The sequence below is a fragment of the Myotis daubentonii genome, chromosome 21 (assembly GCF_963259705.1).
Source record: "Myotis daubentonii chromosome 21, mMyoDau2.1, whole genome shotgun sequence".
Classification (NCBI taxonomy): Eukaryota; Metazoa; Chordata; class Mammalia; order Chiroptera; family Vespertilionidae; genus Myotis; species Myotis daubentonii.
Genome location: NC_081860.1, coordinates 7,079,052 through 7,102,676, shown reverse-complemented (window position 1 = coordinate 7,102,676; position 23,625 = coordinate 7,079,052). Strand labels below are relative to the sequence as shown.

Sequence of the window (23,625 nt, the reverse complement as noted above, 5' to 3'; positions counted from 1 at the left end):
AGTGTGAGTGATCAGACACTGTTCTTGTCAGGCGATAACCTTGTTGTTCCCTAGGTTCTCATTCCAAGACCATGAACATTTTGGCATCAGACTTTACCCTTTTGACACCAAGCCTAGGTGCTGAGCCATCACTTTGCACTTCCTGCCGAACATAAAACTTTGCACCACACATCTTCATTCCCAGAGGCATAATGCCAAAGGTATAACAAATACATCGTGACTTGGACGGCTTATCTTAATCATCTTTTTTTCCAATACTCCAATTCAACCCTTCAGTAGTGTATTTCTCTCTTATACTTCACCCTACCCAACGCCAGAAAAAAAGACTCTGATGTATGCTCTCTCATTCCTATTGATCACTGTGACTGCCCTCCACAACAAAAGGCAGGTTGCACATATATTTCACCTAATCTCTGGACCAAGATAGTAACACTGGAATAGACCCTCTTTTCAGAAATTAATCTGAAATTCACCATATCACATTATCCAGATATCACCAGAAATGAACTCCACCTTCATTTCCTCTTATGTTGATTTCAGTGGCCCTGCAGCCATGAATGCACATGCTCTCTCCAAGTACACATCACTCTTTCTACCATAACTCTCTCAAACCTACACTCCCACAATCCCAGCACCCATAGTCATCTCCCTGACTTCCTAATCATTACTCAGTAAGTGTGGTTTTGTTAATGCCTGGAAAATTCAAACTGAATTAAGTTCTACACCAACTCTCATTGTCCACACTCAATGAGGCGCCTTCAGTCCTTCTATGATAACTTCCCTCCCTGATTGTTTTTTTCCCTTCAACCTCACCTATTGAGAACTACATTAAATCTCAGATCCAGAGCCCACCTCTTCTGGTGCTGCACTTGAGGTCCCTTCACCAGTCACAGCCTTCAACACTCAAGTCCCATCACCTGTGGCCCTCTCTCCCAGGTCCAGTGTGTCTCACATATGACCACTAATTCCCGTTTGTATATCAGTCAGACTACTGACCCCACCGAGGCTCTCAACACTATCCTGGTGTGCGATTCACAAGTAAAGATGCAAGAGCTGCCATCTCTTCTTGTTTTAATTGCTCTTTGCTCTCCAATTAAACAGAAATAAAAGTTTGTAAAAAGATGATCTAATACTCTACCCTGCTCACTACACCCCCGACTTTAAGTAGTTTTCCACCTGAATTTCTCCTCAGAGTACCAGATGCTCATGAAATGCTCTCTGAAATATCGCACCCCAAAACAGATAAAAAAACAAGTTTGGTATACCCAATGAACATTACACTTCTACTCTGAATATCTGCATCTCAGTTGTTGGTTCTTCCATACCTGCAGCTCCAAATGCAAAACTTCAAGTCAATCCTGGCTCTTACCTCTCTCTCAGCCTCAAAATATGAAAATCCAGTTGGCCCCAGATAAAACACCAATCCAGAATCCAACTGCTTATTTCACCCCCACAGTCACCAGCATGGGCCAGTTACCATCATGCTCACCACAGCAACCTCCATCCTAGACTTTCTACCACCTCCCTCACAGACATATGGTTTGTTATGCTCCAGCCACAGAAAGTCTAATGAGACATAGGTCAGATCACCTTCCTCTGCTGCTAAAAATCTTCCATTACTCCCATCACCTGCAGACCAGACTCCAAAGGTATCACAAGTTCCTCTAGAACTCATTCCTGTCCCATTGTTACCAGTTCTGATTTTTAAAAATGAACAGAAGCCCTAGCTATTTTTTCTCAGTGGGTAGAGAGCCAGCCTGTGACCTGAAGGATCCCGGGTTTTATTCTGGTCAGGGACACATGCCAGGGTTGTGGCTTGATCCCCAGTGGGGGGCTTGCAGAAGTCAGCCCACCAATGATTCCTTCTGATCATTGATGTTTCTATCTCTCTCTCGTTCTCACTTCCTCTCTGGAATCAATAAAAACATATATATTTTTAAAAAGGACACCAGTTGGTTCCTGAATGAGCTCAGCCTTCACTCTAATCCTTTGCACATATAGGAACCTATGACTGGAAGGTCTTCTCACATATGATTCCACGGATTGCCAAAAACAGGGACCATTTCATATAATCTTAGACATGTACTTAGAATTCTAGGCTTGGTGTCTTAAGGTACCCAGTTATAAGAACTAGAAGAGAGGCAAGACAATCCCAGGATATCACGATCTCAGAAGTTGTAAGAATGTGAGGCCCTGATATCAATTCCACAAAACGGTACCCTTAAATCACTCTGCATGGGTACGATTCTGTGTTCAGAGAAAGATCTGTTGAGACTCTGGCCACCAACCCCAGGATCCATGGGCTCAGACTGCTCAGAACCCTCTCCCAGTCAATAGGCCCATGGATCCTGGAGATGACCACATTATCTCAAGACTCAGTCCTCAGTGCACACTCTTGCCAGTTACCTTATCTTTTATACGACTTTTGCCTCCTGTCTTCAACTGCTATCATCTGTCTTCTAGTCTGTTCCTCTCCTGAGCTGCATTGGGAAAAGTTTAAAGAACTACCTCACACAATGTCCCTCTTTTGGTCAGGACCATTCAAGTCCCCAATTTCCTGAGAATGAAAGTAAAACTCCTCATGCAAAACTTTGCCTCATCTTCTTTGTTCCTTTATTTTTAAAAAAAATATATTTTATTGATTTTTTTACAGAGAGGAAGGGAGAGAGATAGAGAGTCAGAAACATCGATGAGAGAGAAACATCTTTCAGCTGCCTCCTGCACACCTCCCACTGGGGATGTGCCCGCAACCCAGGTACATGCCCTTGACCGGAATCGAACCCGGGACCCTTCAGTCCGCAGGCCGATGCTCCATCCACTGAGCCAAACCGGTTTCGGCTTCTTTGTTCCTTTAAACACAAAACAAGTCTTGGGTTTCCCGAATTCTCCTGGTTCGGTCACACCATCACGTCCTCGCATGGAAGTATTGCAGCCTATGAACCTCTTTCCCCATCAAACCTTTTGTCACACACGAGCTACTCACTGTTCCTGGCAGTGTGACCTGGACTACAGGATCCCAGTGGTGTCCACACCCCAGGCGGGAGGGTTAACACCAGTGAGGCTGCTTGGAATTCTGTAAGCAGAGAGGAGTCCAGGAGTCACAAAATCCCAAATTCTGGCATGTTGGGTCTCAGAAAACGTCAGATACACCACTGCATAGGGAGATACTGCCTCCGATGCCTTGTCCTAATGGGGACCTGACGCTGGGAAGCCTCAGTCTCTGTGAACAGACCAAAGAGGTCAACATGAATTCCAGGTAGATGCACGGAGTCCCACCCTCACCCACGTACACCTGGATAATATGCCCCTCCTTGGTTTTCATTGGCTAAATCCAGCCATCATTAGGCGCATAGCCCTTTGGGTAATATACCTTTCCAGGACTCCCAGATGTAAGCAGGATCCCAATCACTCACTGAACATTGTGAATATTGGTGTTTGGAAGCCAGAATGTTGCTGGGAAATGATAATATTAGGATCGTGTGGCTGGTGGTAGTTTCTGGGGTTTGTTCTCTCTAACTGATTTTTTGGTAAAGTTGATTTTTGAGAGATAGGATGGGACAGGAAAAAGAGAAATATGGATCAGCTGCCTCCTGTCAACCCCTCACCCTCCCACTGGGAATCCAGCCAGAACACCAGGCTTCTGCCTCATAAACAACTTAACCAGAAACCTTCCCAGCACAGGAAGATGCTCAAACATCTGGGTTATTCTAGCTGTCAGATTTTTTATATTTCATATAAACATATCACATTATTAAGAGACAAATCAGGCTATGAGAGAATATATACAATCCAATTTCATTTGTTTATAAACAACATTTGAAATGCTACAAAGAACAAAACGTTAACACTTCGTAAATTGTTAGAATGTTTGTATTCAGTACACATTGTGGAACTAGGAGCTAATAGCTACCGCATGTTTACTACATGAGCCAGGCCTGGAATTAAATGCTTTACATGCAGTATTATGTCATTTATTCCTCTCTGCAACCTGAGATTTTATGTACAGCAAATTGAGGCTCAGAGGCTTTATGTAAATTGCCTGTTAGTAGAGTTAAATAAAGGCAGGGCTGGAAGGCAAACCCAAGTGTTTCTAATAACAGAGCTCTGACTTATATCATTAGGCTCTGCTGCCTCCTGGAGAGCAGAATTGTTAATACACACCCATTAGGACCAGCTCGATCAGTGGTTCTCAACCTTCCTAATGCTGCGATCCTTTAATAGAGTTCTTCATGTTGTGGTGACCCCCAATCATAAAATTATTTTGGATGCTACCTCATGACTGTAGTTTTACTCCTTTTATGAATCGGAATGTAAATATCTGATATGCAGGATGTATTTTCATTGTTACAAATTGAACATAATGAAAGCATAGTGATTCATCACAAAAACAATATGTAATTACATGTGTGTTTTCGGATGGTCTTAGGCGACCCCTGTGAAAGGGTCGCGTCGTTCCACCCCCAAAGGGGTGTCGACCCACAGGTTGAGAACCACTGGGCTAGATGTTATGGTGAATATCAAACAGGCCCAAAGCTTCAGTAGCTTATACTAAAGAAGGTCTCTTTCTTGTTCATGCCACATGTCCTCCCTGGTTCTCCAGGGACCAGGATAAAGGTGCAGGCACCATGTAGGTACCTGCTAGGTGTTAGTTGCAATGAACAGAGAGAATGCCAGTCCCTGGTTCCAGACTCTTGTATTAGGATATAAAGCAACTGGAGCCCTAGCCAGCAGGTGGACATCCCCTGAGGGGTCCCAGATTGTGAGATGGCGCAGTCCGGCTGATGGGCCACCACCCTCCCTTCTCTAAACGCCCCCCCCCCGCCAGTGCACATTGTCGTGCACTGTGCCTGTAGTAAACACATAATCCCTTTGACCTGGACAATTCACTGATATCTCCAAGAAATGCATTATATTTGTATTTGTGTGTGTGTGCATATATATATATATATCCATGCACATACATATTTTTTAAACCAGAAGGTACATATAAAATATTCACAGAATCATTATTTATTATAGTCCAAAATCAGAAACAACCCAAACAATAGTAGAATGAATAAACTGTAGTATATTCAAGCAATATTTATAGAAATTTTGCTATACACAACAATATAGATTCTCACAAATATCATGTTGAAAAAAGCCAGATAAAACAGTAATGCTGTATGATGTAATTTATATAAAGTTAAAATATTTATTAGGTTAAAAATTGATTGTGTTAAAAGTCAGGACAGTGGTAATGCTTGTGGGGTGGAATGACCGGGAGGGGCATAAGGTCATGTGGGGGATTTTGAGGTATGGTAGTACTATATAGCTTGATATGGATGTTGGTTACATGAGTATTTCACTTTGTGAAAATTCAGTGGGCTATACAGTTATACATTGGGCACTTTTCTGTTTGCATGTTATACTTGAAAGAAAAAAGCCTTTCAAACAATGCTAATGTCATCTTCTTCGTTGTTATTGTTGTCCCCACAGAAACTCTAGGGAATAAAAACAAATCCCATCCCCTGATCACCCGACCAGTCACCTCCCTCAGAGGGAGGTGGTGGGTGGCAGCATAGTGGCAGGGTGATTCAGGGAGGGGCCGGCCACTCAACATCCAGAGATTGGCCTGCCAGGGTTGCCTCCCACAGAGGGAGGCCATCGGTGATGGCGGCGGTGTGATCCGGGGCGGGGCCGGCCACTTGCTGTCCACAGATCGGCCTGCTGGTCACCTCATGCAGAGGGAGGCCAGACTGCGGCTTAAGCCCACTTCCTGCATGTTGGACATCCCCTGAGGGCTCCCAGATTGTGAGAGTGTGCAAGCCGGGCTGAGGGACCCCTTCGATTTCACGGATTTTCATGCACCGGGCCTCTAGTATAATATGAGATTCTGCCGGAGCCCCACCAGGCGTCTTGAGGTCTAATGACAGATCCTATGCTCTATTTTTATTTCTTATAATCCCAATTGTTCTGAATTAAAATAACTCTAATCCTATCTAATAATAGTCAAACATGGTAATTGACTGTACCTTCGCTACACCTCCCATGGGCTAATCAGCGCAATATGCAAATTAACCACCAACAAAGATGGCGGCTACTTTGCATACTGCAGGCAAGGCGGGACAGCGCCATCCCGCCTGCCCTGCCGCCATCTGGGCCTGCTATCTGTGATCCTAGGCGGGGGGGTGGGGGGGGTCCTATGTGCGACCGGACCCGAGGCTGCCGGGTGGGGCAGCAGTGATCCGCCAGCCCACCCGGGCGTCCCATGTGCGACCCAGGGAGGAGCCCCAACCCCCAGATCCGCCCTGCCCTGTGTGTGACTAGGAGCGGGGCCCCAACACCCGGATCCGCCCTGCCCTGTGTGCGACTGGGACCAGGGCACCAACTCCCAGATCCGCCCTGCCGAGTATGCGACCCAGGGCGGCGCCCCAACCCCCGGATCAGCCCTGCCCTGAGTGCGACCTGGGGAGGCAGGGCAGGCACCTAGGGTTCGGCCTGCCATCTGCCACCTGGGAGCGGGCTTAAGCCAGGAGGTGGTTATCTCCCAAGGGGTCCCAGACTGTGAGAGGACACAAGTGGGACTGAGGGACACCCCTCTATCCTCCTTCCCCCACCCCGCCAGTGCACAAATTTTTGTGCACCAGGCCTCTAGTCATAGGATAAAAGATAGAGAAACAGACTTAGTCTAGGTAAGTGGTAAATGGTACTAGAAATATTAAGAACCCCAAATAAATATGATAAAAATAGTCATACTGTTTGTGTAACTGTAGTTTTGTAATATAATCAGGAAAGTTTTTTTAAAAAACTTTAAAAAGAAAAAATCTGGTAAAACAAAGTTTCTTACTTGAGTATTTTTAAATGGTAGCCTTACAAATATGTATAATATATACCACATTGGCAAAATCAATCTCTTTTGCCAATCAGCATTAAAAGCACTGTAATTGCTCAATATTTTAAAACACATTGCAATCAGAAAACATTTTTCTTTTACTTTACTTACTCAGTGTATTGTGGTCTGTGTGAATACCTTGTACAACAGATGTTCTGAGCAACAATTCCACATCAGAACCTATTTTTATTAGCTGTTAAGAAAACCAAACACAGAATAAATCCTTCCGGTGTTTTTCAATGGTTCATATGAATGTACTGTTTTTGAAAAGTATAGGTTTACTACAAATTTTTTATGTAATAATCTGCCTTTAACTTTTTATAACCATTCTAAGTGTGCAGAAAGCTCAGACAGGCATATACTTTTAACTTTTATCCACCCGTTTATATTTTGATCCAAAACAGGTTTAGAGTATTTTTTTGTTGTACATATATATTTTACAATGTGTTTAAAACACATAGTTTTTTGGAGGTGGTGGTAGTGAATCTTTCTTTTATAGACTTGGATGTTCTGAACACTAGAAAGAGTGTTGGATTAGGAGTCAGAATACTTGGATTCCAATTCTGGTTCTGTCATTAAGTGTATGGCCTTGGTTTAATAACCTGCTCTGATTTTCAGACCTCATTATTTGCAAAATGAAGAAATGGACTAGAACAGCAATTCTCAACACTGTGGACCCCTTGAGGCACCTTAACACCCTTTCAGAGGATCCATGATGTCAAATTTATTTTCAGGATACTAGAGCCTAGACCAGTGGTCGGCAAACTGCGGCTCGCAAGCCACATGCAGCTCTTTGGCCCCTTGAGTGTGGCTCTTCCACAAAATACCGACTTCTGCGCATGAGCCATGAAGTTTCAATCTCACTGTATGTGCGCACCCGCATGTGGTATTTGGTGGAAGAGCCACACTCAAGGGGCCAAAGAGCCGCATGTGGCTCGCGAGCCGCAGTTTGCTGACCACTGGCCTAGACACTTCTACACTGTTTGAGTTGTGAGAAGTAGAGTTTTCTCTATGAAATACCATTTGTCCTTGAATGAACCACTGATAGGCAGACAAACTATGATTATTCAGACTTGGGTATTTGCTAGATTTTTTTCTTGAAAATGAGTGAAGTGAGGAGGGAAGTTAACAGAGGTCAGATGATATGCTCTTATAGGTCATGGGATGAGGAGTCATGGAGGTTGTGAGCAGAGGAAGGATAGAATATGCCTTTAAAAAAAAAAAAAAAAGGTTCACTCTGCCTTTAAAAGTATTGAGACCAGGCTGTAGGAATTTAGGGCAAAAGAAGAAAGACCCAGGAGGAGGCTGTTGTAACAACTCAGTGAGAAATGATGGTAACTTGAACCTGGAGATAATGATGAGGAGGGGGAGAAGTGGTTGAATTCTATGTATATTTTGAAGGTTAAGCCAATAGGATCTGCTGCCAGATTAAAGTGTGAGAGAAGGAAAGCAGTCAAGACAGCACAAAGGATATTGGTCTGAACATCAAGAGGAGGGAGCTGCCATTAATTGACATGAAAGCCTGTGGGTGACCAAAACCTCACACACTGACAGACTTGAGAAGCTTCTTGGCAAGGCAGAGAATGGGGGAAAAAGGGCCTCCTCCTTGGAGGTGCAGAAGCTGAGTGGAGTCCTAGGTCTAAGGCTGGGAACAAGGATAAATGAGGAGCAAGGGATTAGAGGAGACCAAGAGGTGGTGTGTATGAATTCTAGAGCCAATATATATATATATTTTAAATATATAACTTCCATTGGACTAATAGGAATAGAGTTCTACATTGAAACTAACTTTTAAGGCAGTTTATCACTTGGTGATGTATAGTTTCAGAGAATATTCACAATTTCTGGAAAAGGCTATTATATACTCCTTTACCTTTCCAACTACTTGTGTGAGACTGAATTTTCTTCATATACTTCAACCTAAAAAACATGTTGAATGAGGAAGCAGATACAATATAGCTGACTTCTATTAAGCCAGACATGAAAGAGATTTAAAAAATGTAAAGCATGCCATTCTTCTAAATTATTTTGAAAATGTAGTATTTTTCATAAATAATGTATTTTTTAACATGTAATGGGTCTATTGTTTTCAAATGATTCAATCAATATCTATTTTAAATTTTTCAGCTTTAAATTCTAATATAGTAAATACTGATAAGTATAACACACAAACAGCACTTTTTAGGGTACTCAATTTTTAAGAAGGTAAAGGGGTCTTGAGACCAAAAAGTTTGAAAACTGCTGGTATAGAGGATGCTTAAGTTTCCTTTTGGTGCCAAGTCTAACAAACCCTCTAATATATGACAATGTAATTATCCAAAAGCTACTAAATATTTAACATATGAAGAGTTGTAGAAAGTACCATATGTATTTATATATAACAAATCTCTAATTTCTAGATTGCTTAATGTTAAATTAGTACTCTAAAAGTAAAATGAACTTGGGAGGTTTTAGTTCATTTTCTCAGTTTAGTTGATATGAACAATTTAAAATGTAAAAAATTTTAGAAGTTTAAATCATGATTTAAAAATTTAGAAATTGCCAAATTGTTATCAGTTTACTAAATAACAAATAGGACAAACCTCCATATATACCTTTTAACTTCAATTCATAACTTTACTCTAATGTCATCTTAACTTCTACATGAGTAAAAATTTCATAGTCCCTGTTTGCCCTATCATATGCTTAAGGGAAATATTTCCCTTTTTTGTTTATATTACAGGAATAGAAATTCTTAAGCTATTTCATTTTGTCTCGTTGGATTATCATAGATATTTACTATTTCAAAAATACATTTTTTCAAAATATAAATGATTTTCATAAAAAAATTAACATTCGGAAATTTTATTTAAACACAGAAGAATTTCTCTAATTTATACTTTCCTTTTTATCAAACCAATTCTGGAATCATAACTACCCCTGCAAATAGTTTTCCATTTTTCTTTTTCTTCCTATGGGTCCTTTCCCTATATTTATCCAAGGTTAGAAACAGGAATATTTAGGAAGCTCAAAACTGAGATAGTGTATATACGCAGCATGATTTTATACAGGAAACAAATCATTGTGAATGTTTTCAATGAATATGCATTGGGAGTACCAGGGAGCTCACGGACTAATTTCAGTAGACTGTCTTAAACAATTGACTAAAATGCAGATATTAAAGGCAAACCAAGAGTGTTCATGAACTGTGGCTGTTTAACTTCCATTGCCAAGACAGGAATTTTTTTGAAAAAAAAATCTGTCTAGTTGAGCTAAATGAGTAGGAGTTTCCTCTATAGTTCTGAGGTACCACAGCACTCATTCTTTTCAGTTTCAGTCAGTTGCCTTAAGTGAAGATAGCACTTCTGTGGGTGTCTGAGTTGATTCAGCTGCTCTTGTTTTGACCAGGGCTACCATCCTTGTTCTTTTTACCAGGCAACTTGTTTTCTTATGGCTGTAGGGAGATGATCCAGAGGAGGTGAGCAGTACCAAACAAGTGAAGGTTATCTACAGTTGCTTTAACTATCCGGTTTGTATTTCACATAACCCCTCTATTTTCATCATGTCCTCTAGTTCTGCGGTTCTCAATCTGTGGGTCGCGACCCCTTTGGCGTTGAACGACCCTTTCACAGGGGTGGCCTAAGACCATCCTGCATATCAGATATTTACATGACGATTCATAACAGTAGCAACATTGCAGTTATGAAGTAGCAACAAAAATAATGTTATGGTTGGGTCACAACACGAGGAACTGTATTGAAAGGGCCAGAAGGTTGAGAACCACTGCTCTAGTTGCTAATACAATTTACAAGCATTTTATTGTAAAATTGAAAAATTCAATTACTGTACCTCTTCTATTTTCTTAGAAGAAGCTTCATTTTTATTATTTTTGAATTCTTCATTTATTTTTATTCTGGCTGCTACAGTAAGAAAAATACATAAAGTTATTTGCTTTTCTAATTTGTAATTCCTGCCCCAATAATTTACATGTTATTCATTATGAATGACTACTTCTCTAGTAGAGGAAATATATTTGCTCCATGTAAAACAAAGTATAAAAATCAGAAATTTATTACAGAAGCCTCTTGGAGAACTTATGACAGGCGGGCAAGTTTGTAATGAAATCTAATATAAACCTTCAGCACTCTAATACTTTTGTTTCCTGCTTTTCACTTCCAATTTCATTGGTGTACTTCAAGATATTAGATTCAATAAATCCAATGTAATTCTTTGTTTCTATAAATCTAAGAATTTAACTTAAAATGTTTTTAAGATGGCAAAACTCAATACTTACAAGCACATTAACCCAGACATACATATACAAATTAAAATAAATATATAGCAGCTCTGAGCACCGTGGCTGACATGTAAAGTAAATGATAAATAAAACTTTTGTTCATGTATACCACTGAGACTTCAGCATCATTACAGCAGCATCATTCAGTTGAACCTGACAAACTGCCTTACTGTATTGCTGTAAGCATTTAATGGAATGATCCATATAAAGTGCTTAGTAAACATACAATGTTACCTGTTCTTAAAATTACTTCACTTAAAAACATTTAAAGCAACAAAAATATGCTATTTTGATGGGAGAATAGTCATAAAACCTTCCTTTTATGCTTCCGAATTTCAATATGCAAGGTGGTTCAGAGTTTGGGCATTGGAACCAGACTGCTTAGGCTGAATCCTAGCTCTACCTCTTGCTAAGTAAATGTGGGGAAAATTCTTTCACATTTTTTAGTTTCTTATCTTAACAGAAATCATACAGTAAAACCTCGATATAATGCACTAATTCAGGTGAGGCAGGGTGTCTGTTAAAGCTGACAGTCCATTTTATAATAAAACTAGAGGTCTGGTGCACGAAATTCGTGCACAGGTAGGGTCCCTAGATCTGGCTGGTGATCAGAGCCGATTGGGGCCTTCTGGCTGCCGGCCGGGGCCTTCCTTTGTTCTGTGCTGCCTCCTGGTGGTCAGCGCACGACATAGTGAGTGATCGAACTCCCGGTCTCCTGGTTGAACTCCCGAGGGGACACTATGCATATTAGCCTTTTATATATATGTAGTAGACAGGTTTTCCAAATGTCTATGTTAAAAAATTGACAAATGTAGATGCATTTGTGTAATTAAAATTATGTATGAAAGTTTAATTTCACAGAAAACTTTTCTACATGTATGACTGTACTTTTAAATTTATACTAAATAGGTCTAGTAAATGTGTGCATTCACCAGTCACTGTGAATAAACAAATGCACACGTCTGGGGCAGGCATGGCTTAGCTCATGTCGGAAGATGGGTGGCATGCCTTAAAACTGCTGCAGAAAGTCACGCCATGCAACAATAGAACCAATTACCCCGTGGGATGTTACAAAGGAAAAACAAACAAAAACTTAACTTCTAATGCTTTGGTATCTGTGATCAAATGCTAATCATTTGCTGAACATTGTTTATGAGCAATCACTCTTGGATTTAAATATGCAGACTATGGTTGTAGATATGTAACACTTATTTACGTTGGTGAAATTACTAGTATTTTTCAAACATATGGCTTATTCCCTAAAATTTGTTAAAAATAAATTTTTTAATAACAAATAAACAAAACAACAAATTGATCAATTTAATTATAAACAAATCTTGGTTTAAAGCATTTTAAACTTAATAGGGTGTTAAATTAATTTCACATGAGATACAGGCTAGAAATTTTTTTTTAAAATATATTTTACTGATTTTTTTATAGAGAGGAAGGGAGAGAGATAGAGAGTCAGAAACATCGATGAGAGAGAAACATCAATCAGCTGCCTCCTGCACGCCCCCTACTGGGGAAGTGCCCGCAACCCAGGTACATGCCCTTGACCAGAATCGAACCTGGGACCTTTCAGTCCGCAGGCCGACGCTCTATCCACTGAGCCAAACCGGTTTTGGCCAGGCTAGAAATTTTTCCATTAAATCCTAATTCTGTTAAATCAATCTCCACAAAATCAAGGGTTTACTGTAATAGCAACTATATCACAGGGTTGTTATAATAATTAAATGAGGAATTTGTGTAAAGTACAATATATGGCATATATTTTAATATTCAAGAAATTCTTTTTGGTGAATTACAAAAACTAGAATTTCCTGGGACAGTGGAGACACTTAACCTAGGTAAAGAGGTTTAGAAATGTATGAGGATTGGAAGTGAACATGACCAACACAGAACCAGGTAAGATAGAAATCACTTAAAACAGTGAAATGCTAAATGTGGAATTGCTTGGAATAGATTCTCTTTCTTAGGTGCTGTCACTTCTAGAATGACACAAGGCATTAACAATATGGTAGTATCTAGTCCTAGAGTGTGTGAAATTGTGATAATAAAATAGAGAAAGGACTTTAATTTTCTTTAAGTGTATACTCCTCAAAACAGTGTAATTGTAAACTAATCTTTATAACACATAACAACATCAGGGAAGATGTAGTGAAGGCCATTCCATAAGATGAGGCTTGACTATACAGGGTCTCTTGGATATATGAGCAGCCATCTGAAGAATAGACTTGTTCCAAAGGAAAATAAGTCAGCTTACCTTCTAATGCTCTGGTATCATTTTTAAAAACTGGTTGTCTGGTCCTGTGCAATCTTTTAAAGAGCTGTAAAGCCTATCAAGAAAATAAGAAGTCAGACAGCAAAAGAAAAAAAAATCACATTTTACATAATTACAAGTATGTAATTACATAATTACATAAGTAGTAATTCTGTTCTGTTCGTTTCATTGACTATTTTTCAAAGTAGCTGATGAAAACCAGGGTTTCTGGAAATACCTTTACATTGATTATTTATCTTTAAATTAAAAACCTTTATTTACAAAAATAATACCCAGGTCTTTGAAACAAAACAATATAAAGATAGTTAAAAAGTTAGTAATTCCCCTGCAAAACCAGTCTGCCAAGGTAAACAACTCTACCTGTCTGGTATGTTTTATCATTTTTCTTAAGATATGGAGGCCTTCTTCTGTTCTTAAAGTGAGGCACATACTAGTATACACAAATTCGTGAACTTATTAAATCTTAAGACAGCTCAGAAGGAAGATGTTTTGGGTAATTCAGGCAAGTTCCATTGTGATTTCTCAAAAAATAAGTAGAATGCTGACACCTGATTTTTACAAGATTATGTTAAAAAATGGAGAGAAAAGAGCCTGGCACTTTGGTAGGAGTCAGATTGTGAGGAGGATTTAGCGAAAGACTGAGGCCACCTCGCACTTCTTTAAAAAACACAAAAACTAGTCCCGAAAGGCGGAGCGGAGCCTGGCAGAGCCCAGCTGAGCCCTAACCCCAACAGCTGTAGCCAGTCCTGACTGGGGAGCCCAGCACTAAAGAGCCCAGCCCCGAACAGCCAAACCCTGTCTGGAGGGCGGAACCTCGCCCCAAAGACCCAGCCCCTAAGCAATACCTGTTCTTCCCGCAGGCCCAAGGAACCCAGCCTGTGTCAGTGATTTCCACAGGCACCTCTCCTTGAGAGTCAGCAGCCCTTTCAACCTCTGGCTCCTAGGCCAGGATGCTCCCTGATGGGTCCTTTCCTGTAAGGCACTCTGGTGGAGACCGGGGCTTCCCCCAGGCCCGGATCAATATGATTGTCATGGCCCTAGCCCGGACTAGCCCAGCTAAGGCCTAAGGGCTGACACTAGTTCCGAAGTGCGAGCCTAGACTCTAAGACCCAACCTAGTCCCGCATAGCCAGTCAGTACTGAAGGGCGGAGCCTAGCCAAAAGCCACCTCATACTTCTCAAGTCCAAAAGAATACTCAATGTTATTCCCCCAATACTGCTTTTTCTCCTGTCTTCTCAATTTCAGTAATGGAAGACACAGTCTTTCTCAAGCCAGAAATTTTAAAATCATCTCTAAATGTACCTTACTCTTCCTGTGGGAACTTTAGGATGTCTAATTTTTGTATATCCACCATAGCCCCAACCTATTTAAGTTCAGATGCTCCCCATCCATTTCTTTCTTTCTTTTTTAAAAATATATTTTATTGAATTTTTACAGAGAGGAAGGGAGAGGGATAGAGAGTTAGAAACATGGATGAGAGAGAAACATCGATCAGCTGCCTCCTGCACGCCCCCTACTGGGGATGTGCCCGCAACCCAGGTACATGCCCTTGACCAGAATCGAACCTGGGACCTTTCAGTCCGCAGGCTGACGCTCTATCCACTGAGCCAAACCGGTTAGGGCCCCATCCGTTTCTTAGACTACTTAAAAAGGTTTGTTACTCTGTCACCATTCCTCCTTTTCTCCAGTCCATTCACCAGACAATATCTAACATTTACTGAGTATATCATGTGTGCTAGGTACTGTTTTAAATATTTTATATATTTTTGAACTCCTCTAACTTCAAAGGCATACAGCAAAACAGAAACAGGAAACAAGGAGCAGAAAACATAGAGACAACTACACTTAACTCCCAAGTTATTGCAAACATGCAATAAAAACAAAAAGAAAAATTTAAAAAGGAGCCTTTAGGCCCTGGCCGGGTGGCTCAGTTGGTTGAAGCATCGTCCTGCACACCAGAAAGCTTCAGGTTCTATTTCCCGTTGGAGCAGATGCTTGGTTTTGGATTTGATCTCCGGTCAGGGAGAGTGTGGGAGGCAGCCCGATTGACGTCTATCTTTCACGTTGACGTTTCTCTCTTTCTCTCCTCCCTCTCTAAAAAATCAGTAAACATATCCTCAGATGAGGACTTTTTAAAAAGGAATGTTCAGTAACTCCCAAAAGCTTACGGATGTCAAATTAGTAAAAGCAGAGATTAAGTTGACAAATAAAAATTGAGGAGAGAAAAGATAATTAAGGGAGTGATCTAGATGGCTCCAACAAGAGAGAACAGAGAAAACAGAAATTAAAAGGGAGAATAAATTAAGAAAATTTCACCAAGTGAGGTGCTTGAGTTACTAGATTGAAAGGGCTCCACCAAGTGCCCAACACAAAACCCATACTATGGCTCATGATGTAAGGTCAGCACAATGCTGATAAAAGGAAAAATCGGAGAGAAAAAAAACAGTTCACATACACTGGCATGTGATCAGAATGGCACCTGACTTCTCAGGTCAGTGTGAGAAGACAATAGTATATTATATTCAAGTTTTGAAAAAAAAAAATCCAGGAATCTCCTTACTTCAAGATCCTTAACTTAATTACACAAGCAAAACCCCATTACCATATAAAGTAACATACTCATAGGCTCCTGAGATTAGGACATGGCCATCTATATGATAGTAGCTTGGGTTAAGGTGGTGGAGTAGAGGTGAGAAATGATTACACGCATGAAATGTGCTGAAAGTACAGACAGAAGAGTTAAGGCTGATTTCAAGGCTTTTGGCTTGAGCAATTCCATGAATGGCATTACAATAGATATGGAATTCTGCAGGAGGGGCTTTTTGTTGGATTGTTTATTGTGACACAAACAATTGAAAGCAAAAATAAATTTGAAGTGCCTAATAGACACCCAAATGGAGGTGGTGAGTGGGCAGTAATATATACCATAGACCAAATTGGAATTAAGTGAAGAATAGGTTAGATGATAAATACTGGAGAGTCAGTAAGTCTCAGCCCTCAGACTTAATGAAAGGTGACCATATCATTTATTATCTCAACCAGTACATATTTTTCTTTTTACTTTTTGACAATTTCAGACTTACAGGAAATTGCAATAGAATTTGCATATACCTTCCACTCATGTTCCCCAAATGTTAATATTTTACCACAATTGCTTTAGTTTTTTAATCTATATACGGATGTGGGTTTTTAAAAAATCTCTTTCATGCAAACATGAAACCCTTATACTCCTAAATATTTTAGTGGGTTGTTTCCTATAAAAAAGGCCACTCTCTTACATCAGTGGTTCTCAAAGTATGGTTTCAGGCCCAGCAGCAACTGCATCACTGGGAAACATTTTAGAAACTTCAGTTATAGAGCCCCAGCATATATCAACTGATTTTGATAATTTTGCTGTGGATATGTGAAGAAATTAGCATGATTTTCAAAACTATTATATAATTTACAGGCATTATTTAGATTTTACCAATTGCCCTATTAATTTTGACAGCAAAAATAACCAATGGGGAACTGCTGATATGAAAGGGGGCCGCTATCAGTCATTCTACCAAGACAGAGTGGTAAAATACAATAATTTAGGGTCGTCCAGGAGGTGTGGTTAATTCTTCTTAATAAGGACACTTGGAGACTGCTAGCTAGAGAAGAGGACCAAGAACAGAGTGCACGAGAGGCTGGAACAGGAGGCTCCCTGTGAAGGAGAAACAGCACCCAGAGAGGGTGGGGAGAGGTAATGGCCAACAGTGGCCAATGACGCCAAGAGGTCCAGTATGATAACTGCAATTACCTATAGGATTTTGTAAGCAGCGGTCCTCAATGGTTTCAACAAGAGGGAAATGGGCTCCAAAAAGATGAGAAATATATATATATATATATATCTTAAAAAGGAGCAAAAATGCGAAGGAGGATGTGGGGTTAGGGCAGGTTTAGGTACTTTAAGGTCGGGCATTTGACATCAAGTGGGTGACTGCTGGGAAAGAGTCTTTGTACATCAGGGTGGGGAGGCTTACCTTACCGCCGATGCCTGGGTCTTACCCCAGAGTCTGGTTGAGTTGACCTGGGTTGCAGCCAGGTTTTGTTAAAAACTCTCCAAGTGATTTTAACGCGCAGTTCAGGTTGAGAATCACTGTTGGAGGGAGAAAAATAAAAATGATGCAGGGAGGGCTTACGTCCTGGAGCCAAGACCTCCCATAGCTGAGAAATGAAAGGGCCAGGGCGCCTCACCCCGCAAACCCTGCCTGGATTAGCGGATCTTCCCAGGCACAGCCTCCAGTGTTCCCCGCAAGGGTCCTTAAAGCCAGCGAGAGCCGGCTTACACTAGCAACTCCACTCTGAGAGACAGGAAAAGAATAAAGAAGCCCTGACCGGTTTGGCTCAGTGGATAGAGCCTCGGCCTTTGGACTCAAGGGTTCCAGGTTCGATTCCGGCCAAGGGCATGCACCTTGGTTGCGGGCACATCCCCAGGAGGGGGTGTGCAGGAGGCAACTGATGGATGTTTCTCTCTCATCGTTGTTTCTCTCTATCCCTCTCCCTCTCCCTTCCTCTCTGTAAGACGTCAATAAAAACATATTAAAAAATAAATAAATAAATTTAAAAAAAGAATAAAGAAAACGGTCTCCCCCGGCTCCTGAAGCCCGGGATGGAGGACCTCCCCCAGGCTGGGTCTTGGGCCTGCTCCCAGCTCCTCCCTCCGCCCGCGCTGCGCCCCTGGTAGCCTTGAGGAAGCGAGACAACGAAGGCAGATGAGATCGCCAAGGCTGAGGCCGCTCGGCCTGGTGGCCACACGATCTTCGGGAAGATCATTCGCAAGGAAATCCCCGCCAAAATCATTTTTGAGGACGACCAGGTAGGCACCGGGCGCCGCCTCGCTCGTGGGCATGTCGGTTTCCCCGGGGGGGGGAGAGAAGGGTCGGCGGCGCCGCGGGAAAGAGAAGGAACCGGACCGGCCGCTCAACCAACTCATCCCAACTATGAGCAGTCACATCGCAAAGCAAGAGGATAAGGATTTTCTACCAGCAGGGTGGACAAGGCCTGCAGACCCAAGGCCCAAGTTGTCAGTCAAAACTGCAACTTCAAAAGAGCAGCGATAGGAACTTTTGAGCAATGCGGATACAAACTCACTCAAGCATCTGACCTGGCTTATCCAACAGTTATTCTGAGTTTCTTTCCCACATTCAGCCATGCAAGAGCACCACCCAGGAAGGAATGTTTCCCAACTTCCGTGAGACACAATCAAGGAGAAAAGGGCTCAGCCTAGGGCAACTGACTCCTTCCCATCACTGGAGTGAACTGCAGGGAGAACTGCCTCTAGACCAGCGGTTCTCAACCTGTGGGTCGCGACCCCTTTGGGGGTCGAATGACCCTTTCACAGGGGTCGCCTAAGACCATCGGAAAACACATCTATAATTACATATTGTTTACAGTAGCAAAATTACAGTGATGAAGTAGCAACGAAAATGATTTTATGGTTGGAGGTCACCACAACATGAGGAACTGTATGAAAGGGTCGCGGCATTAGGAAGGTTGAGAACCACTGCTTTAGCTGGTGGAACGCCTTGCCCTGAGATCCTCAACCCTCGTGGACTCTTACCTCACTTTATGTAAGAGCCACACAGGTGTAATAAAATCTTCAATGGGAATGAAAAGAAAAGAGATGTCTCCACCACAAGAGCAGGAAATGGAGGAAAGCCAGACCCCCTCCCCGCCGCCCCCCACTCTGCTTCACTTCCAATGAATTCAGGAGATGGAGAGCAGGTGAGCCCTGGGGGAGAGAGAGCTCCAAGCATGAGAAAACCCGCTGTCAAGAAAACGCACACTCAGTCGACCCTCGCCTCTCAAAACAACCCTGCAGGTCAGGTCTGTCCCCTTTCCCTCTGTATGAGTCAGAGTTCTCCAGGGGAACAGAGCCAGTTGAGAAACTATAGATAAATAGATACACATATGTAAGAGGACATTTATTATAGGAATTGACTCACCGTGGTATGGAGGCCGAGAAGTCCCATGATCTGCCGTCTGCAAGCTTAGAGAACCAGGAAAGCGGTTGTATAATTCAGCCCAATGTGAAGGCCTGAGAACCAGGGCTGCTAGTGTAAGTCCCAGAGTCTGAAGGCTGGAGAACCAGGAGCTCCGATGTCTGATACTCAGAGAAAGACAAGAGAAAGTGGACATCCCAGCTCCAGAAGAGAAACAGAATTTTCCCCTCCACCTTCTGTTCTATTCGGGCCCTCAAAATGCATTGGGTGATACCTGTCCACATTGGTGAGGGTAGATCCTCTGTACTCAGTCTAATACACAATTTAAATGCTACTCTCTTCTGGCAACAGCCTCCAGAATTCACCCAGAAATAATGTTTTACCAGCTATCTGGGCCTCCCTCAGCTCAGCCAAGTGAACACAAACATTAACTATCACAGCTCTCTAGGGAGAAACACCCCTAGGGGTGTAATCCCCAGCTTTGAAGTTTCTAAGTTACTGCTATGGTCAGCTAGTCGCCACTTATTTGTCTCATCCTCTCACAAGCATAGGATTCAGAGCTAACCTAATTTTAATCCTGAGGACACCTGGACCACAGGCTCCTGGCAAAAGCTTAACAACCGGCTGGGGGTTGTTAGTGTGGAGCCCTTGCTTGTAGCATTCACTAATTTTCGTGGTATAAATACTCCCACTGATTTCCAGCTTCCAACTGAATGTAGATTTTTGAGGGGTGATGTGCAACACTAGAGAAGTACAAGAGACTTAAAAAAATCTCAAGAATACAGTTCATTGCAAATTGTAGTAAAATAATTAGGAAATGATGATTTTTGAGTATTGTTTAAAAAACATTTTTATCTAGAAATAATTATAAACTCACAAGAAATTGCAAAATAGCACAGGAAGTTTCTGTACCCATCACCCAGTGACCCCAATGGTAATACCCTACCTATACAGATTGTCAAACTGCAGCGGGAAGGCCGGGGAGGGTTGGGGGGCAGGAGGTAGGGGGGTAAGAGATCAACTAAAGGACTTGTATTCATGCATATAAGCATAACCAATGGACATAAGACACTGGGGGATAGGGGAGGCTAGGGGACTGTCTAGGGCGGGGGGATAAAATGGATACATATGTAATACCCTTTGTAATACTTTAAGCAATAAAAAAAAAAGATATCTAACAACAAAAAAAATACCCTACCTATATATCATATATTGCCAAAACAGGAAATTGAGATTCTATTGCTTCTGCTTCTAAAAAAATTTTTTTAAAAAACTTTTAATTGTGGTCAAGTACACATGACATACAATTTATTACCTTAACTATTTTTAAATGGTTGCAGTTCATTATTATTAACTATATTCACACTTTTGTGTAACCAACCCCCAGAATTTTTTCCTTGCAAAACTGAAACTATACCTTGAACTGCCCATTCCTCCTACCACCAACCCATGACAACCACCAAATCTATTTTCTGAGGTTGACTAGGTACCTCATATAAGTGGAATCATACAGTATCTGTGTTTTTGTGTCTGACATATTTCACTTAGGATAATTTTCTCAAGGTTTCTTTGTATTGTAGCAGGTGAACAGACCTACCCACGTCTTGGCCGAGTGAGCTGTGGTTAGCCGTCCTCCCCTCAGGTTCTGGCATGTGAGCGGCGGTGAACTGACCTCCCCTCGCTTTTGGTCTAGTGTGCTGTGGTGTACTGTCCGGTCATGGTCTCACTCAGTTCATTGTCTTCTCTTTACTCTGTGGCCAATTTAACCCTCTTTTCCTCTTGGTCTTGGTGTGTGAAGCGTGGCCACCAACACTCCATGTTTGAATGTTAAATCGGTACCACACGCGTAATTTTTACGCGTGGTTTTTTAGTTTCTCCTGTGCAGCAGTAGCATCTTTTTAAAAACCCTAAAAGCCTCCTCACCATCCCTTTTCTGCGCTGGCTATGGTCAGGTGAGGAGGCTCGGGTCTCCTGACAAGATGGCCTAGCTTCGCCTTTGTTGGTGGTTCTCTCTGTGCCTCCACTGCAGCTTCTGGGGCTGCTACTGTTCTGGGTGACAGGCAACACGTTACTGTCACCTTGGAGTTCTGGCTTCAGTTTCTGTTTCCTTAATTCCCCCCTGGTGTCTGGCTGGGAAGTACTCTTCAATTGTTCGCTGGCATGCTGGCTGGTGTTCTGCAACTGTTCTCTGCCAGCCTGGCTGATGTTCTGCACGTGCGCACTGCCAGCCTGACTGATGTTCTGCAGGTGCGCACTGCCAGCCTGGCTGATGTTCTGCAGGTGCGCACTGCCAGGCTGGCTGATGTTCTGCAGGTGCGCACTGCCAGGCTGGCTGATGTTCTGCAGGTGCGCACTGCCAGGCTGGCTGATGTTCTGCAGGTGCGCACTGCCAGCCTGGCTGATGTTCTGCAGGTGCGCACTGCCAGGCTGGCTGATGTTCTGCAAGTGCGCACTGCATGACCGGATGACCCTCTTCACCTCCACTCTAATTGGAGGGGTGGCAATACCCCAGTCCAGGCCCCCCGGTGGTGTGTTGGTGGGCACACTGAACTCTGGGCTCGTTGGTGTATTCCGAGGGTCGCTGCCTTCCGTCTCTGATCTCCAAGTCCCCTCGGATGTACAAACTGTTATGTTGGAGTCACAGGAGGACCTGGGGCTTACTTTTACTGTTTGGATGCCGGTGTTAAGTTGCATGTTTAATATCCTGTACGTGCCCATCACACTATTAAACTTCTTCTCCGTGAGGGATGACTCTATCTCTTCCTGCTCATACCCAAGTGTCCGCATGATTTCAGTGACCTGGGGGTCGATGTCAGTGCAGACTGGTTCAATGTATGGGGTCATTTGGTCAGCCTCCCCGATATTCACCCAGGCATCTTGCAGAAGAAATCCCACGTTGGGTCTTCGGCCGGGGTCGATGTCGATCATTGTCTTTAAGAGTGTGTGGCACGGTACAGATAGAAAAGCCGGAAGAGAAAAGTGCCCACTCAAGATGTGCTCCTCCAGTTCTTCTAAGGTTTTTCCCCCAAACGGACGTACTCCGGTCAGCATCTTGTATAGCACAACCCCCATGCTCCAGACGTCCACCTTCGGGCCCTCGTATGGTTCAAGCCCGAACAGTTCTGGGGCCTTGTAGTTGGGAGTGCCACAGAAGATGCTGAGTTTCTCCTCCTTGCAGAACACAGCACTCAGTCCGAAGTCAGCCAGTTTGATATTCAACCCCATGTCCAGCAGGATGTTTTCGGGTTTTATGTCATGGTGGACGATATGTTTTTGGTGACAGTAGTGGACAGCCGACAGCAGCTGCCGGAATGGGGCTTGTGCTTCCGTCTCCAAGATAGGACCCCACTTCTTTAGATAATTGTATAAGGTACCTCCCCGGGCATATTCCATAAACATGTATACCTGGTGGTTGGTGTTGACCACCTCAAATAGTTTTATGATGTTCGGGTGGTTTAGTTCTTTCAGACAATGAATTTCTTCGGCCACGTCTGCGGGATCTTCACAGTTGACTATTTTCACCGCCACCTTCATGCTGGTTATGAGGTGCTGGGCCAGTCTCACCTGGCCAAAGGAGCCCCTCCCGATTTTACTGAGGAGGGCATAATTGCCAAACTGGCAGTCCACTTTGGCCGGGATGTCTTCAAAAAAATCACACATGGTGATTTAAAAATTTCCACTGAAGGGGATCAGTGGTAGGAGGGGAGCAGGAGGAGGAGGGCGAGGAAGAGGAAGAGGAGGAGGAGGGGGAAGAGGAGAATGAGGAGAAGGAAGAGGTCAAAAGCAACAACCAATCAATCCGCCAATCCACTACTAACAACAAATCCAAACAACCACGTCTACCCACAGCTTCCTGGGCTCAGCCAGCACCTTATATAGGGTTGGTTGGCAATCGGATCACAATGGCGCCTTATGAGGTCAGAGCAAGAAATGGACCAATCAGGGCTGGGGATGGACCACAGTGGTTTTCTCTCTTTGTGGTCCCATGACCCTTAAACTTTGGTAAAAAAGTAAAAGCACCACGAAAGAGTTGTTTTGTTTTTTTTTGAATGTGGGATATTAAAGATTGATATTAACTTTATTAGAAATGAAAGTCTCTTATGGTTTCTAGTGGGCAGAGTACTTCTTTGTATTAATTGAGTGTGCAAATAAACAAGTGTTGGGGTTACAAACAAACCCCATGTTTAGTATTTCAGGCAGAAGGAATAAATGTAAAGGAAGGGAT

At 42.5% G+C, this 23,625-nt stretch overlaps 1 protein-coding gene across 1 annotated transcript in view; it reads right to left on the bottom strand.

Moving 5' to 3' along the window:
• The window catches only part of LOC132223041 (zinc finger protein ZFP2-like), a 67,000-nt gene extending 43,940 nt beyond the window's left edge, over positions 1 to 23,060 (bottom strand). Inside the window, exons 1-2 of the mRNA XM_059678420.1 lie at positions 22,440 to 23,060; positions 22,062 to 22,331 (exon numbers count right to left, since the gene is read on the bottom strand). Coding sequence (XP_059534403.1) covers positions 22,062 to 22,331; positions 22,440 to 23,060 — 891 coding nt within the window. The remainder of the gene's footprint in view (positions 1 to 22,061; positions 22,332 to 22,439) is intronic.
• Between the last annotated feature and the right edge of the window lie 565 nt (positions 23,061 to 23,625).